Source organism: Antechinus flavipes, chromosome 6 (assembly GCF_016432865.1).
Source record: "Antechinus flavipes isolate AdamAnt ecotype Samford, QLD, Australia chromosome 6, AdamAnt_v2, whole genome shotgun sequence".
NCBI lineage: Eukaryota > Metazoa > Chordata > Mammalia > Dasyuromorphia > Dasyuridae > Antechinus > Antechinus flavipes.
Window position 1 is genome coordinate 222616964 of NC_067403.1, and position 15700 is coordinate 222632663.

Sequence of the window (15700 nt, forward strand, 5' to 3'; positions counted from 1 at the left end):
CTCACTAGCGAGATGAACTTGCTAGTGACAAAGTTATTTTTCTTTCTTTCTTTTTTTTTAAATAACTTTTTATTGACAGAACTCATGCCAGGGTAATTTTTTTTAACAACATTATCCTTTGCATTCACTTCTGTTCCGATTTTTCCCCTCCCTCCCTCCACCTCCTGCCCCAGATGGCAAGCAATCCTTTACATGTTGAATAGGTTACAGTATATTCTGGATACAATATACGTGTGCAGAACCGAACAGTTTTCTTGTTGCACAGGAAGAATTGGATTCGGAAGGTATAAATAATCCGGGAAGAAAAACAAAAATGCAAGCAGTTCATATTCATCTCCCAGTGTTCTTTCTTTGGGTGTGACAAAGTTATTTTTCTCTGGGCATCAGTTTCTTCTTTTGTAAAATGAGAGATGGAATAAATCATCTGTACTTTCTTTTTCATCTCTAACATTCTGTAACACAGTGCCAAGAGATCAAATTGGAACTCCATAATCCCTTCCCTTCCCAAAGCCCTAACACCCAAAGAGAATGAAATTGAATGCTCCTTTCCTGGTCAGAAAGATAAGACTCAAAAAAGTATCTATGTAATTCCCCCTCTCTCCCCAGATTTAAAATTCTATCACATTTGAATATCCTCAGACCATATTATAAATCCATCTCATTGTCAAATTTAAAGACAACAAACTTATTAAATTATTGAATATAGTGTGCCTTTTTAATAACATAATCAACTTTCTAAAAACATGATTACTTAGTCAAGTTCAAAGGCTATAACAATCAGCTGATTTTCTAGAAATCTTTTAACAAGGCTCAAGGCTGTTTCAGTGAAAGCAATCAGTTCAATACTATTGTAGTATGTACTGTAATCTTGTAAAAGCATTTACTCTAAAATGCTGAATACCAAAGAATATTCTTATCAATCTTTCCAGCAGAGAGTCCATAAACATTGGTCCAGAAAATATGGAATAATACAGGGAAAAAGGGACATTAAAGACATGCCAAAGTAAAACAGAAGATATCCAGCCTATCTCATATGTAAAATATCAGTGTTCTTTCCACAGAATATTTGTAGATTAATTTACACAGTGTTTCAGGATTTCTCTTTTAATATTTAAAAACATCATAAGTAACTAAGCTATAACATTATAAAATATTCTTTGCTGTGTGATTTTAATGACTTGGTACTTCAAGGGATCTATGACCTCACCACCATGGGTAAAGTTGTCTGATAATTCATTTATGCATTCTCCTTCTGTGGGACTTCTAGCTTGACAATGTGGGCTATCAATGGAGCAAGCAATGTGCTCAAAGGTCACCAATAATAATTGGTCTTATTATATGACCAATTTATCTCCTTTTTCAGTCCTGAGTTTTTCTGATGCTATTGTTACATTTCTAGTAAATATTTAGCAAATATTTATAACTCCCTCCTCCATTCTTCCTTTTCTTTCTTGCTCTCTCTCTCCCTCCTTCCCTCCCTCTTCTTTTGTACTAAACTTTGTAGAGGATCTGTTATTTTCTTATCCTGAGGACTCTCTCCACCAATAGGTCTAGACTTAATGATTTAAAACAGAGGAATGAATTAATGACCATACAAATTAAGTAACTTGTCCAAGATCATCAAGATACTACATATCAGAAACAAGATTTGAACTCAAGGTTTCTAGTATGTACCTACTAAAATCATAATGCCTGTTTATATGAAGACACTAATTCACTATAGTGAATTAAAATGCATTGTGGTATATTTTAAAGGTACCTTTGAAAGTTGAAATCAGATTGCTGGGAAACAATATAAAGAAAGAGCTTGCATACTTCTCAGTAGAAAAGTAAACCAGTTATTCTCAACCCTATGACAGTGGACAATTATATATTTATTCAATCTGGACTTTCAGTTTATTCTTGAATAAAATTAAACATTTGTACTAAAATATATTTAAAATCCTTATATTTAAAATCAGAACTAGATTCTACACTCATACTGCTTTGTCTGGACAATGCTTCATTGGCAATAACATATAGATTATTTATTCTCAACATATCCCTGTTCATTACTCTCTGACTGAAGTACAATCTTAAGTTTTCAGAAACAGCTATCTTCCAAGACAGGAAATTCTATATATTCATCAGAGAAAGAGTACTATTAAAATATGGTCTTTTTCATGGAAAAGTTTGTATTTATTAAATGAAATATGTAATTTACCAAAAGTCATCTGGACAGTTCTCTTCTTATTCAGTATTAGCTCCATCAATTGCTATTGGGTAACATCTAAGATATATGTCCCAATGTGTGTGTGTGTGTGTGTGTGTATGTGTGTGTGTGTGTGTGTATATACAGATTATCTCATGAACCTTTTGTGCATTTCCCCCTATACTGAATAATCTATTCAAGATGTGAAAAAGGAAATGGGATTTTACACCATGATCGAAAATAAACTGACCACTGTTACACAGTGGTCATTATTCCTTATTTTAAAATCCATATTTCAAATACAACAAAATTGCATGGACTATACTTGTTGACAATATAGTAAAATAGGTTTTTTTTGGCCCCAAATTCTTTTTCATAGTGATGCCAAATTGTAAGAACACTGCCTTGAAGACTTACAATATGTCATACTTAAGTATTCCCTTTTGGGAACGTGCCAGAAGATTGTTTTGGGGGATTTAAAACATTTTCTTTAATTGTTTTTTGGAAATCATTTAAGATATTAAAATCCAGTTATTGCTATATGAATTACAGGTACAATGGACATTGTTAATAAAGAGTCAAGGGAATGTTACAGGAAAATACATTAAGTCATCTCATATAAAAATATCAATTACTTTCAAGTCTCTCTATAGAGGTATTTCAAAGAAAAAATATAAGATATTTTAACTTCTAAATCTATTTCAAAAAAAAAATTAAGCAATTCTTACAAATGCTGACTATATACCCAAATTGGCCAAGATATTATTCTCCCATAGAGAAATATATATAATAGGGTAGTATAATAAAGGCCCTGGGGCTAGACTGCTATTCTATAACTCACTAGCAATTCAATACTTTTGAATACCTCCCATATGTAAGACTCTGTGCTAGGAACCAAGGATATAGGACAAAAATGAAATTATCCCTGCCATTTGGAAGGCCAAGTTCTGAAAGCAGCCAAAAGTCCAATTTGGCCGGCTGGAACCTAGAGTGCATGAAGAAGACCAATTCGATATACAGCTGGAAAGATAGAATGGATTTGCAGGTGTAGTAAGAAGAAAAAACTAAGAGGAAATCAGAGAAACATGGGAAGATTTGTATAAATAGATGCAGAGAAAAATAAATTGAACTAAGAGAACAAAATACACAGTAACTAAAATAATGTCAATGGAAAGGTCATCAAGAGGTGCTCAATCTCCTTTGTCACTAAAATATAACTTATTGAAAAACCAATGAATGTTCTGGAGAAGAGAGCATGGAATATCTCTTCCCTCCTTACAACAGAGGCAAGGAAAGTATCTGAACTGAATATTATACATATCATCATATGTATTGTCTGTACTACCAACTGTTTTTAGTTATTTTCTTTTTCATAAAGGAGGGTCTGATGAAGAGAGGAATAGTAGTAAGGCTAGGATATAAATATACAAGGCATAACACTAAAGTAATTTTTTTTCAGAAAAAGGAAATCTGGAGTCAGAATGTAGGAGGCCTCAATTGCTAGGAAAAGAAGTATATATTTGTATATTAGAGGCAATAAGGAGCCACTCATGACTCAAAAACGGAAATCAGCAGGGTCACACCTGTGCTTAAGGAAGATGACTTGGAAGTGAGAGGAACTCAGCAAGACAAGTTAGAAGGCCATAATAATAGTATGGGTATTGTATTGGCAGCTGTTTGATTTAGAATGTTGGCCATATATGTGGAGTAATACAATTTCTAGCAATGTATTCCGTTCCCTGAAATTGTCACAAACAGATGTTTAAGTTTCAATTCAGTGAACCATGGAACTCACTGTTGTTGTAAGTCCTCAAATCCAGAAAAATCTTTATCAAATTAACTAAGACTCATACATACATGCATTATTATTCTCCGATGTATATAGATATTGTTGTAGATAATTAAATGCAATTCATAAGCATGCATTGCTAAATTCGTAGCAATCTTTTGTCATTATATGTCACAAATTCTATTGTGTGAATTTTTTAAATCTTCATTTTAAAAAAAGGCAAAAAAGAAACCAGATACTGCCAAACTGCTAAGTTTTATGTGATAAAGGGAATTTACCTATATTGAAAGAGATAATTATGGTTTAAATCTTTTGTAAAAACTTGGAAAAAGTCAGAGAACCAGTAAGAAACAGTTTTGTAGAATGTTACTGTCCATTTGTCCAATACACATACATTTTACAAATCTAAAGGATGGAAATATAAATGTGGTTGATATAATACATCAGTGATTAAAGATTAGAAAAACTCAATCTTAGTGAAAGCAAATGAGTTCCTAGTGTTTTACCACATATATTCTATACCCAAACAATAGCAAAATTCTTTGGTTCTGTTCATTGCTTAAGCACTCCTAGAATGCACTGGATATCCAGCGTGATTTAGAAAACAAAGATAATCAATCTTCAAGCAAAGAACTGACAATTATAGTGCAATACAGGCAGTAGACAAGATATTTGGGAAGAGTTTACCTATCAAGAAAAACCCAGGAACTATATAAACACAATTACAAAATGCTTTCCAAATAAAATCAACTCTAAATAACTGGAACAATATTAAATTTATCAGTTCCTCATGGATAGGCTGAGCATAATAATATAAATGATATAATAATAACTCATAATAAAAATGACAATTCTACCTAAATAAACTGATTTATTTATTCAGTGCCATACCAAAATGTCCAAAAATTATTTTATAGAAATAGAAAAAGTAATATAGGTTTTTATGATGAAAATTCAATCACTTAAATATTTATTAAGTAACCTACTATGGGAGGAACAATACAAAAAAACAAAAACAAAACAAACAAACAAAAAAAAAAAAAACAATGATAAAAAGTATTCTAAAACTTCTGTGAATAAAATGCTAGGTACTTGCTAATCATTACAGCAAAATTTATCTGCTTTCTTTCAATCCACCATCTAATTAAATTGGAAATAAAATTAAATTTAATGAACAATTTAATGGGAAAAAGGAATGGGACCTGGGATTTTAAAAGACTTAAAAAAAATTTAATTTCACTTAGCTTGAGAAATCATCTGGAACAGGGGTGCTGAACTTTTTTAGTGTCATGGACTCATAGTAGCCTGGTGAAATCTATGGATACCTCAGAACTTTTAAAAATACATAAATTTTCAAGAGAAACTGTTATCAAAATATGACAATAACACAAAACAGTTCAGATCCCAGATTAAGAACTTTAAATCTTAAATATGATTTAAAACAACCATCCCATTAAATCCTACTGAAATGGAAATCATTTAGTAAATCAGTGCTTTTATTAAGCCCCTCCTTCTATGTCAGGTCCTGAGCTTTGTGCTAGAGTACAAAGACAAAAATTAAATGACCCTGAGTCCACACTCTTATCACAGAGAAAATAGCGCACAAAGGTAGATAGAAAATAATTCCATGATGGCGGTGGTGGTGGTGGAGCTCGGCAATTAGGTCTATTAGGAAAGGCCTAACAGAGGAGGGGTCAGTTGAGCTAAGTCCCTAAGAGGTGGATAGAGAAAGGACCACAGTTCAAGCATGGATGGATGGTAGCTTGTACCAGTGATCAGCGATGGCAGGTGGAATAATATGTGTGAAGAAGCAGAAAACTAGTTTAAACAGATGGGAGTGTATGAAATCAGTTTATACACATTGAGTCTGGAAAGGTGTGGCTTCAAGTACTAAGACTACTAGTGTGACTGATCTCTGAGGTAAGAGGAAGCTATGGGAGCTTGCTGAGCTGGAAAGGGACGTGGTTAAACCCTCACTTTGGAGGATGAATCCAGGAAAGACCTGGTAAAGGAAACCACTCAGATGCCCACACCATGGCCTGGCTAACTGGGAACAAGGCCCAGACTGGGGAATGGATGGGAGAAAGGTGGAGGGAGAACACAGAACATGAAGCCACTGAGGTTCTTCCCCTGAGCTCTGCAATCTTTTAAAAATGTTATTTTGTGACAGTATTTCAGGATGATTGGTTTTCTTTGTAGTCCCATGCAAGTATGTCTGAGTGCCAATGGAGTCCAAGAAACAAGAAGTCATGAGCTCTTCTGCTAAAGTGACAGTTAACAACACAGCTAGAACTGTGCTGCAGAACAACTGTATTGTTAATGGCTGGAGGGAGAGGGGAATCTGAAAAAGGAGAGAGGAGTACTCCAGGCTCACCATGTACTGTAAGGGATGTGATTCTGGAAATGAATGGCATTTAAAAGTGCTTAAAGGCTAATAAAGGTCTTTACATGCCGATTTTACAGATAAAGAAAGAGAGGCAGGGAAAATTCAGCAACTTGCTGAAGGTCCAGGAAAAAGTAGCAGAAGGCAGATCAGTGCCTCTGAATTCAGGGCCTGTCCCACTATTTCAAAACACCCTATGACATTTATGTAACCTGGAGTATGTACAAAGAAATAATATCTGATTAGGAAGTTTGGGCCAAGTTGAAGAAAAGGCAAGAGAAAAACTTGTCAAGGACATAAATATTTATGCGTCTTTAAAAATAGTCAAATTATCCAAATATTGTGGATAACAAATCCTGTTAATGATTTTGCTTCTTGAAAAAGCTATTAAAAATCAACCTGAATAACTTGGTTAGAGATGCATTGAATCCAGGGATGTAGATATAGGTTAAGCCTTACAAATGAATGATTACCCTCGCAGTTGAAATGTGAATTGGCAACATCTAGATTTGCTCAATAATGAATATATATTATTCATTAGTTAAAAATGATTTTGCCAGATAGTTTCAGAATACCTAAAATAGAAGAAAAAGTCAATAAATACGACTTTGGGTGGCTCCTTTTAGAAACCATTAAATTATATCTCATCCATAAAGCCAGAGAATATCTTGTCTACATGGGGTTCCAATAAATTGTAATCTAAGTGAATTAAAATGCAAAAGCACGTTTATATATGTAAACAAACACAGATATATTTGCATTATCAGTTGATTCAAAAAATTGTAGGTTTGTTCAATTTAAAAATAAATTTTTATTTTACATTCAGGGATTGTGTTAAAAGCTACTCACAAATCCTTTCCAAGGAAAAGTGTGGCTATCAAGCTACTATTTAGATCAATATTGGCTAACTCTGTTGTTAACTTTAGGAACTCTGGTAGTAAAGTAAGTTAAAAGGAGTCAAACAGGTTCCAAAAGTCTAGAAAGAAATGAGGGATAAAGCCACTCTTGTAGGAATTCAGAAATTACTTGTTGATTAATAAATTTAATTTATAGAAGATAATTTAATGATCAATAATACTTAACAACATAATGGGATTAAATGTAAAGTCTTCTTACCTGAGTTAAAAAATGTGATTATATAAGTATAATGTGGGAAAGATCTGATGTAATTCATGTGAACAAGATGAGAGTTTTATTTTATTTTATTTATGTTTTTTTTCCAAGATGAGAATTTTAGTGAATTGCAAACATGAGCCAGAAGTGCCAAGTAGAAGCAGCTTACACAAACTAATATGATCTTAAGTGATATTAATAGAAGTATTATCAAAAGCCAAAAAGAAAAGTTGTTCTGAACTCTGTTCTGAGACAAATTGCATTTGTCTAAAATTCGTCTAAAATCCATCTTAAGGATTTTAAGAAAATTATATCTCCTCTGAGCTTCTCTCCCCATCTTATTTTCTTCTTTAAATAATAAAATACAATAGAGGATTAGCATAAATGACTTAGGACATATTAAGTAATGTTATGATGTTCAAGAAGAATTTTTGTTTTTTCAAACAGTAGCAAAACAATTATCCAATTAAGGAGTTTATGACTGTTAGTTACATTAGAAAGTAACAGGGATTTCCTTTTTAGAGAGAGCTTACAGAACGAGGAAACTTCTTTAATAGGGCACAACAGCATTCTCTCTAACCTCTGTAAAGTGAACCACCTACAATACTGAGAAGTCAAGTGACTTATTCAGTCTCAAACAGTCAGCATGTGTTAGAGATAGGACTTGAACCCAGCTCTTCTTGGCTCTGAGGTCAGCTGTCCATTGTAAGGAATCACAAGCATTTTTTGTCATGCTATCTCATTGTTCGAATATGGTGCTAAGGAGGAAAATGTTTTGTTCACTCTCTAGATGCACAACTCTTTACAAAAAAGATCAGAATGATAAAATCTTTAAGAGTTGGAAAGGATCCAAGAAGTCATCTCATACAACTTATACATTAATTTACAAATAAGGAAATTAAGGCTCAGGGACATTAAGGGATGTGCTCTGAACAGTCAGTAGCACTACTTGGATGTGAACTTGTTTCGCATTCTTACAAACTGATTTCCAGTTAGTCTATGCCCTTCCATGATGTCACAGACAAGAGAAGCAAATCAGAATATAAACACCTGGAAGACCTCACTTCACTGAGAGATGGCCACAAAGCTTTCAGAATTAGGTTCTTTCCCAAAGGCCAATGAGCAGATGAAAGGCACACCACAAAGTCCAGACACTAAAGCTTAGGCGTTCTAATCATAAGGAAAGGCGCTCATCCTCTTACTCATTACTTACCCTTACTCTTACTTTACTTTTATTTCAAACCTAATATGAACTTCATTATGTGATTACAGCCTCAAGAAAAGCAACAGAATGCCAGCAGGGGAGTAGCCTTTGAGGAGCAGATATAATAATAGCTACAAGAAGTGAAAGGAATAAAAAAATATAAGATAATTTAATTTGTATGAAATTGAAAAGCTTTGTACCAATGGAATCAATGCAGCTATTGTAAAAAGGAAAAATATGAATTGAATTTTATTTGATGACTTCATAGTCAATCTATGAATGGAATTAATCTAAGACTAAGAGTAATTTTCTCAATGGATAAGTATCCAGGAGCTCTTAAAGAAAGTATGGATTTTTAAATAAGCGTAAGACTGCCTCAAATCACTGAAAACAAGAGAAATGCAATTCAAAACAACTTAAGAAGTTCTGTTTGCTGCCTACCAGATTGGCCAAGAAAACACAAGATGAGAATAATCAATGATGAAAGAATTGGAAATAATAGACACATTAAGTGCATGGTTGTGAAATCTATGGAAAACTACGGAATCTATGGAAAACCTATGGAAATCTATTTTGAATTAGCTTAAAAATATTGTTGATAATCACATTATTAATCTATAGAACTTCCTGCTAGGCATATGATCCAAGGAGTAGTAATAGTAGGAGTAAATAGTAAGAAAATTCCTTTCTGCATCAAAATATTCATCATAGCAATTCTTTTTTGGTGACAGCAAAGTAGAAGAACAGCTGTCCACTGATTGGAGAATGATGACACACTTTTTAGTACAGGAATTAACCACATGGGACATTACTGCAACATAACAAATTGCAAATATGAATTCTGAGAAGTATGGAAAGATTATTAACTTGCATTATTTCAGAGGAAAGCAAGCATATTTAGAGAAGTAACAAATCCAATTATTATAACATAAATGGAAAGAAAAAAAAACAAATAAAATAAAACCCTGAATGCCCAAAGTTCTCAATGTCTCAAAGTTCTCCCTTGAGAAGAGTTAAGAAAATTAATATCCCTCTATTTTTTGCAGTGGCTGAATTCTATGCATGTGGAATATTGCAGATGTCAAAAACAATTAATAGGTTATTTAATTTTATTTGAATGTTTTTTATCTTTTTTTTTTTTTTTACTCTTTGGAACAAAGAACGGCTCAGGGATATGTTCAGAAGTGCAGGTAATGGAAAAACAAAGATATCAATAATCAACCATTATGAATTAAGCGACTCCTATGTATGAGAAACTATCTTAGGCCCTGGATTACCAAAACAAGGAATGAGATAATGCTTGTTCTTAAGAATATTATATGTTCATTGGCCAGTAGATAGAGCACAGGCCCTGAAGTCAGGAAGACCTGAGTTCAAATCTGGCCTCAGACACTTAACACTTTCTAGCTGTGTGATCCTGGGCACACCATTTAACTCCAATTGCCTCAACAACAAAAGAATATTATGTACCAGAAGTGGAAAGCCAACACAAAGCAAACAAATCACAAGGAGAAAACAATTTTAAAAATCTTAAAGAGTCTGACACAAGAATTCCCATACAGCACAATAATACAGGGCCACAATAATACAGGACCACTAATAGAGATAAATAGTATGTTCCTTCTTTCTGGGTCAGGGTGGAGGCCATCAAGGGATTACAGTGAAATGGGAGATTTCTTAATGATGAATTTGAGTCATCAAAAAAGGGCTGAATTCTCTTTGGTATATATGCTATTTAAGAAATTAGAGAATTGCATAATATATATTAGAACTAATGTTCATAAAATAGTCTTAAGATATTTTAAAAATTAGTGATTAAAAAACCTTTTAATTTCAAAAATTCACTCATATGCAATACTCACACCCTGTGAAATGCTGAAAACATGTAGTATGTCAACAAATTGTAATTTTTTTCCTTTTAGCCTTTAACAAAACAATTCTAGTCCATTAGAAATATAACAACATATAGGCAAAGTAAAATATTAATAATGATACAAAAACCAAGTCTACTTACACCTTGGAAGGGATTGCACTGGTTCTAATTCTGGAAAGGCCATGAGAGCAGTGATCTCTGGCAGGTCAGCTTGCTTTGAGTCTTCAAGAGTTTGGTCTGCCCAAACTACTGTTTTCTTTCTTTCCACTAAATGTTCAATTTCCTTAAAGTCGGATTCAAAAGCAGTACTTGTCAGCCCAGCTTCTTTTAATATTCCATGCTGCTTTCTTAGGACTGGGAGCAAAGCGTTCAGCAGACTACAGCAAGCAAGGAAAATACACCTTATAATTAAATCTTAGGAAACAGGTCAATCACAATTTCACCCAAAGTATGAGAGAGACTTGTTAAAACAGGAAAACCACTATGACATTTTTGGGGGAACAAATGATAAAAGCAATCAAATATTTCAGCATTTTCATTATTAAATAATACATTAACAAATCATAACAACAGGTATATAAAATAATGAGAGATTTTACAGAGTCTTAAAATTTGCTTCTTTTCCAAAATAGCTGTGTAACTGGCTAAGCAATTTTATGTCTCTGGGCCATTCTTTCCCCTTTTATAAATGCAGAGGTAGCAATGAAACTTACGCTGCCATTTCCACAAGGTTAAATAAGATAACAGATGTGGAAGGATTTATTACTAAGTCAACATGTACATGTTAAGTATTATTAATGTTCTTGCAATTAGCAACAGTGGATTCAACTTATTTCATAATAAATGATGATACCTAGATCCTTAGATTTAATGAAATTTAAAAGGCTGAATTATACATTACTTTATATTGGGATGGGGAATCTTTTTTCTGCCAAGAGCCATTTAGATATTTATATCATCATCCAAAGGCCATATAAAATTATCAACTTCTAGAACTCAAGCAGTGGGAGATTCTTGTACCTAGTTTTCAGCTCATCATTGCCTGCGGTTGCTTTACCAAATGATTTCACAGACCTTATCTATGGTCCGCTGACTTTATATAAATGAGTTGAATGAAATCAATGTTTAAGACTGTATGAGGGATCAGAATAATTTTGATACCTTGAACTTGTTTCCTATATACGTAATACTGTCTTAGACAATTTAAAAACTCATGTTTAATTTGTTAATTCAAATTTTTTGTCAATGCATTTTAAAATATGTAATATTTTACCTGCTAAAATGGGAAAACAGATGAATGTGAATTATATGTAAATATTTTCAAAATTAAATCAAGTCAAGAAAAATTCAATGAGTAGCTAGTAAATGCAAAAACTGTGTGAAGTGTTGTAGGGATATAAAAGAGTTTAAGATATGGCTACTATCCTTCAAGCAGACTTAGAATCTTACTGGGGAAGGGCAAAAACATGAAAGTTAAATATGGAAAAAAAAATTCAATTATGACATGTCAAGAGCAAAACAATTCTGTAAAGCCAATAGCAAAAGGAGTTTACTGGGGAAATCACTGCCTGCTGTGATGCCCAGCTGAGATTTGGGGGAAGACCCTGACTGCTTAGTCAGAGGAAAGAAGATATGAAGGGAGGGCAATTCAGGAGCAAACTGTGAACAAAAGAAGGCAAGAGTCTTAAGGGTTGAGGAAGCAACTTGTCACCTGCTGATCTCAGGGATGAAGGCAACTCTGAGGGAAAGCTGTGGTGGAAACAATGAAGGAGGGAAAGAGGAAATACTCTGATGAAAACCGCAACGTTTGTGCTTGTGGTTGGATAAATAAACTGTTCCTCAGCCAGCAGGAGGACAGAAATGGAGGAAGAGCTGAAGAGGTGTTTAAAAGGAAGAACAAAGGAGTGGTTATCACGATGTTACCATATCAAGCTCTTTTTGGAATATGAATTTCATATTCTAAGTAAAATTAGAATGGAAAAAGATTATTTTTCAAAATGTTATCGTTTTAATTTCTAATTGGTGTTCTAATAGCAGACAGCTGTGAATATGCTACTTGAAGATTTAGAATAGCCACAGCAGAGGCAGGCCACAGTGGCCGGATACTAACTGGCTGGGTGCCCTGGCTCAGATAACTGCCCCTCTCTGATCCTCGGCTTCCCCCTGTCCAAAGGAAGGGGATTAGTGTGGTGACTGTTGAGATGCCTTCCGTTTCCCAGTCTCTGTGGGATAAAGTGAGAACATTAAAACAATATACCAGGAGCTTCTTAGGATAAAACTTACTTTTCTGTCTGTTTATGCTGCTGCTCTTGAAGAGAGGCAAGATTCATCACATGTCTGATTTGCATTTTTAAGTCTTTTATTTCAAGTTTCAAGTGGAAGTCCTGGACATCTTTACTAAGCTCCTTGAAAAGAGAAAGGTCAAACATGAAATGGAATAGTATACAAAGGTGCTTAATGTCAAACTTTAAAATGATCAGTTAAAAGCTTTATTATCCCCAAAGCAGAATCTTTTCATTAATATTGGTTAATATGTGCTTAATTCATTTTTATGCCAACTATTCATTCCATGAAACATTCTCCATCAAAGACTGACCCAGCCTCGGGCAGATCTTTCTCTAAGGGCCTGCCCAATTTGTGGGTGCCAACAAAGTACTAGTCTTTCTCTTTGCTAATCCATGCTCTAGCTACTGGTCAGCCCACAAACCTTTCTGACCACACACTATGTACACATACACAGACAGCTTCTGCTTAATTCTTGATTTATTCTCCTGGCCACCTAGGCCAGTGAATAAGGTGGCTCTGTCTTTCTAACTATATGCTTCCCAATGCCTCTTACTGCACCAGCCCTAGGGAATCCAATGTCCCCAGATGCTGCTTCCAATTGTGTGGTAGAGCTATATCTCTTAGATGTGGAAAGAAAGGAAAATAGTTTGGTAGTTTCTGTCTTGCTTTTATTCTAATTTTGTTTTTTGTTTTAAGAAAACTTTTGGAATGTGCATAACTGACATCTCTTTTCCAACCTGAAAGGAAATGAAGTTCTATTGCAGTTTTCAAGAGGAAAAAACGATTAAGATATACAAAAAAGAAATGGTAAAGAGTTAAAACAATAGTGTGAAAGTCTTATTTGACATATAAAGTCAGGATGAACCTCTAGCTTTGTTACTTCTAGTTACAAATACTATTCTCTCCACCCTGAAAATTTCTGTATATCACTAAGAAAATACAATCAATATCTTACCCAAATAATTAAAATTCTCAATTTCAAGAAAATAAAAGGAAAATAAATCAACAACATGATTAAGTTTTAAGAGGGAATGAAAGAGCAGTGAAAATGGTCTCCTAAAATGGATATTTCAAATAAAACAGGATACCTTATTGTGCCATGATGGGTTCATGCCAGTGGAATAAAGGACTAAGAAAGGTCCACCAAACTGGAAGACCTAAAGTGTTCATTGTCCAAGGGCAAGGTTATAGTTCATGACAAGTCATTTCTCCCCACTGAATTGGTAGCAAAAAGTTTTGGCCCAAGGAACTAATTAAAGTTATTTCCTGAGATGTGGAGGAATTGTGATTTGTGTCAGTAAAGGGAACAATTGTTATTGAATGATTTTGCAGAATTGTGTGCTTCCTCTGAGTCATCATTATAGTTCATTTATAATATTATACACAGTGACAAAGTTATGTTTAAGAAAATTCAAGAAGATTAAATACTATATAAATAGGCCTTTAAAAAAGTTTATTGTGTTTGCTGTCTGTAGATCATCAGTCTAGCTAAGTATAGAGAGGCTCAAAAGAAAAGTGGACATTAGATAATAAATTGTTTGGTTATGACAATCCACAAGACAAATAAAAACACAAAATATTCCCTAATTGTATCTACTTCAAGTGGAGAATGATAGGAAAGAGGTAGAGGGTGCAAAGAATTAGATTCTAGATCTCCCAACATTATTTTAACTATTAGGACCAATACTAAACCATATCAATATGGATATTCTCATTACAAATGAAACCTCAATTTATACAATAGTTAAATAGAAGGTTCTCTTTTATAGAAGCAAATAAAGGAGCTGATAGAGTAGATTTCATTATGTAATTTAAAGCAAAAGGCAATAATTTCAAGAAATAGAGCAAGAGGTGAGGATAGAATATATTACAGGCATGGACAATGGCTTGCTTTGGAAGGAGGGAGGAAAAATATAACTGAGTTTAAATACTAGCTAATAATTTAATGTGCCTGGAATGTAAAACTTATGAATAATAACAACAACAATAATAAAGAACTACTAGTGTTGATACAGCACTTTAACATTTGTGAAGTACTTTATATGCTGCCACTTGATCCTCACAACAACCTGTTATTTATTTTTAATAGATGAGGAAACTAAGGCACAGGTCACACAGCTACCATCTGAGCTCGGGCCCTCCTAATTCCAAGTCCGGCGCTCTGCCCAGGCTGCCCCAAAGCTGATCTGCGGCTGGAGCTAGTTTTTGGAGGGCCACAAACACCAGTCTGAGGAGTTTGTATTTGACCCTAGAGACCACTGAAATCTCACCAAGGGGAGGAGTGGTACGAACAGGCCTGGTTTTGAGGAAACGCCTCTTGGAGCTACCTGGAGGATGGCTCGAAGTAGAGATCTATGGGGAGCCTGCTGTAACCTCCAAGAAGTAGATGGAGGCAGAATGGGCAAAACTGCACAACTGATTGAATGGGTGTGGGGGAGGTGAAATGGGGAAGAAAGGAAAAATGACAATGCAAAGATGACTCCACTCCTGTGAACAACCTATATGAACAGGATGTGTCACTCAGATGGGACAAATGGTAGTTCACTCAATAACAACGTGGAAATTTGGAGGTAGGATGAATTTAAAGTGATGGACTATCAATTATGTTTCAAATACGGTCAAGGGATCAGTCTATGTACCCCTACAGTAGTAGGAATTAGCAACTAACTTTTTGCTGAGATACTAGTAATTCCAACTAAGCCTGAAACAAGTTCCTAGTTCTGTGACCCTTGGTTTTGACAGGTGGGACATATCTATCTCACCCTTAATTTCATGTCCACCAAAGTCACTATAGGCCTTTTACATGCCTTTCATGCAAACCTATCTTCCCAGTGTATAGCATTTTTCTTTGACAGAACTTT

At 34.3% G+C, this 15700-nt stretch overlaps 1 protein-coding gene across 4 annotated transcripts in view; it reads right to left on the reverse strand.

Annotated features, from left to right (window-relative positions):
• KIF18A (kinesin family member 18A) overlaps positions 1-15700 on the reverse strand; it is a 99787-nt gene that overhangs the window by 31799 nt on the left and 52288 nt on the right. For all 4 annotated transcript variants that reach the window (XM_051964355.1, XM_051964358.1, XM_051964356.1 and 1 more), the window contains 2 exons: positions 12837-12958; positions 10695-10930 (listed from right to left, as the gene is read on the reverse strand). In XM_051964355.1, the coding sequence (XP_051820315.1) occupies positions 10695-10930; positions 12837-12958 (358 nt within the window). The remainder of the gene's footprint in view (positions 1-10694; positions 10931-12836; positions 12959-15700) is intronic.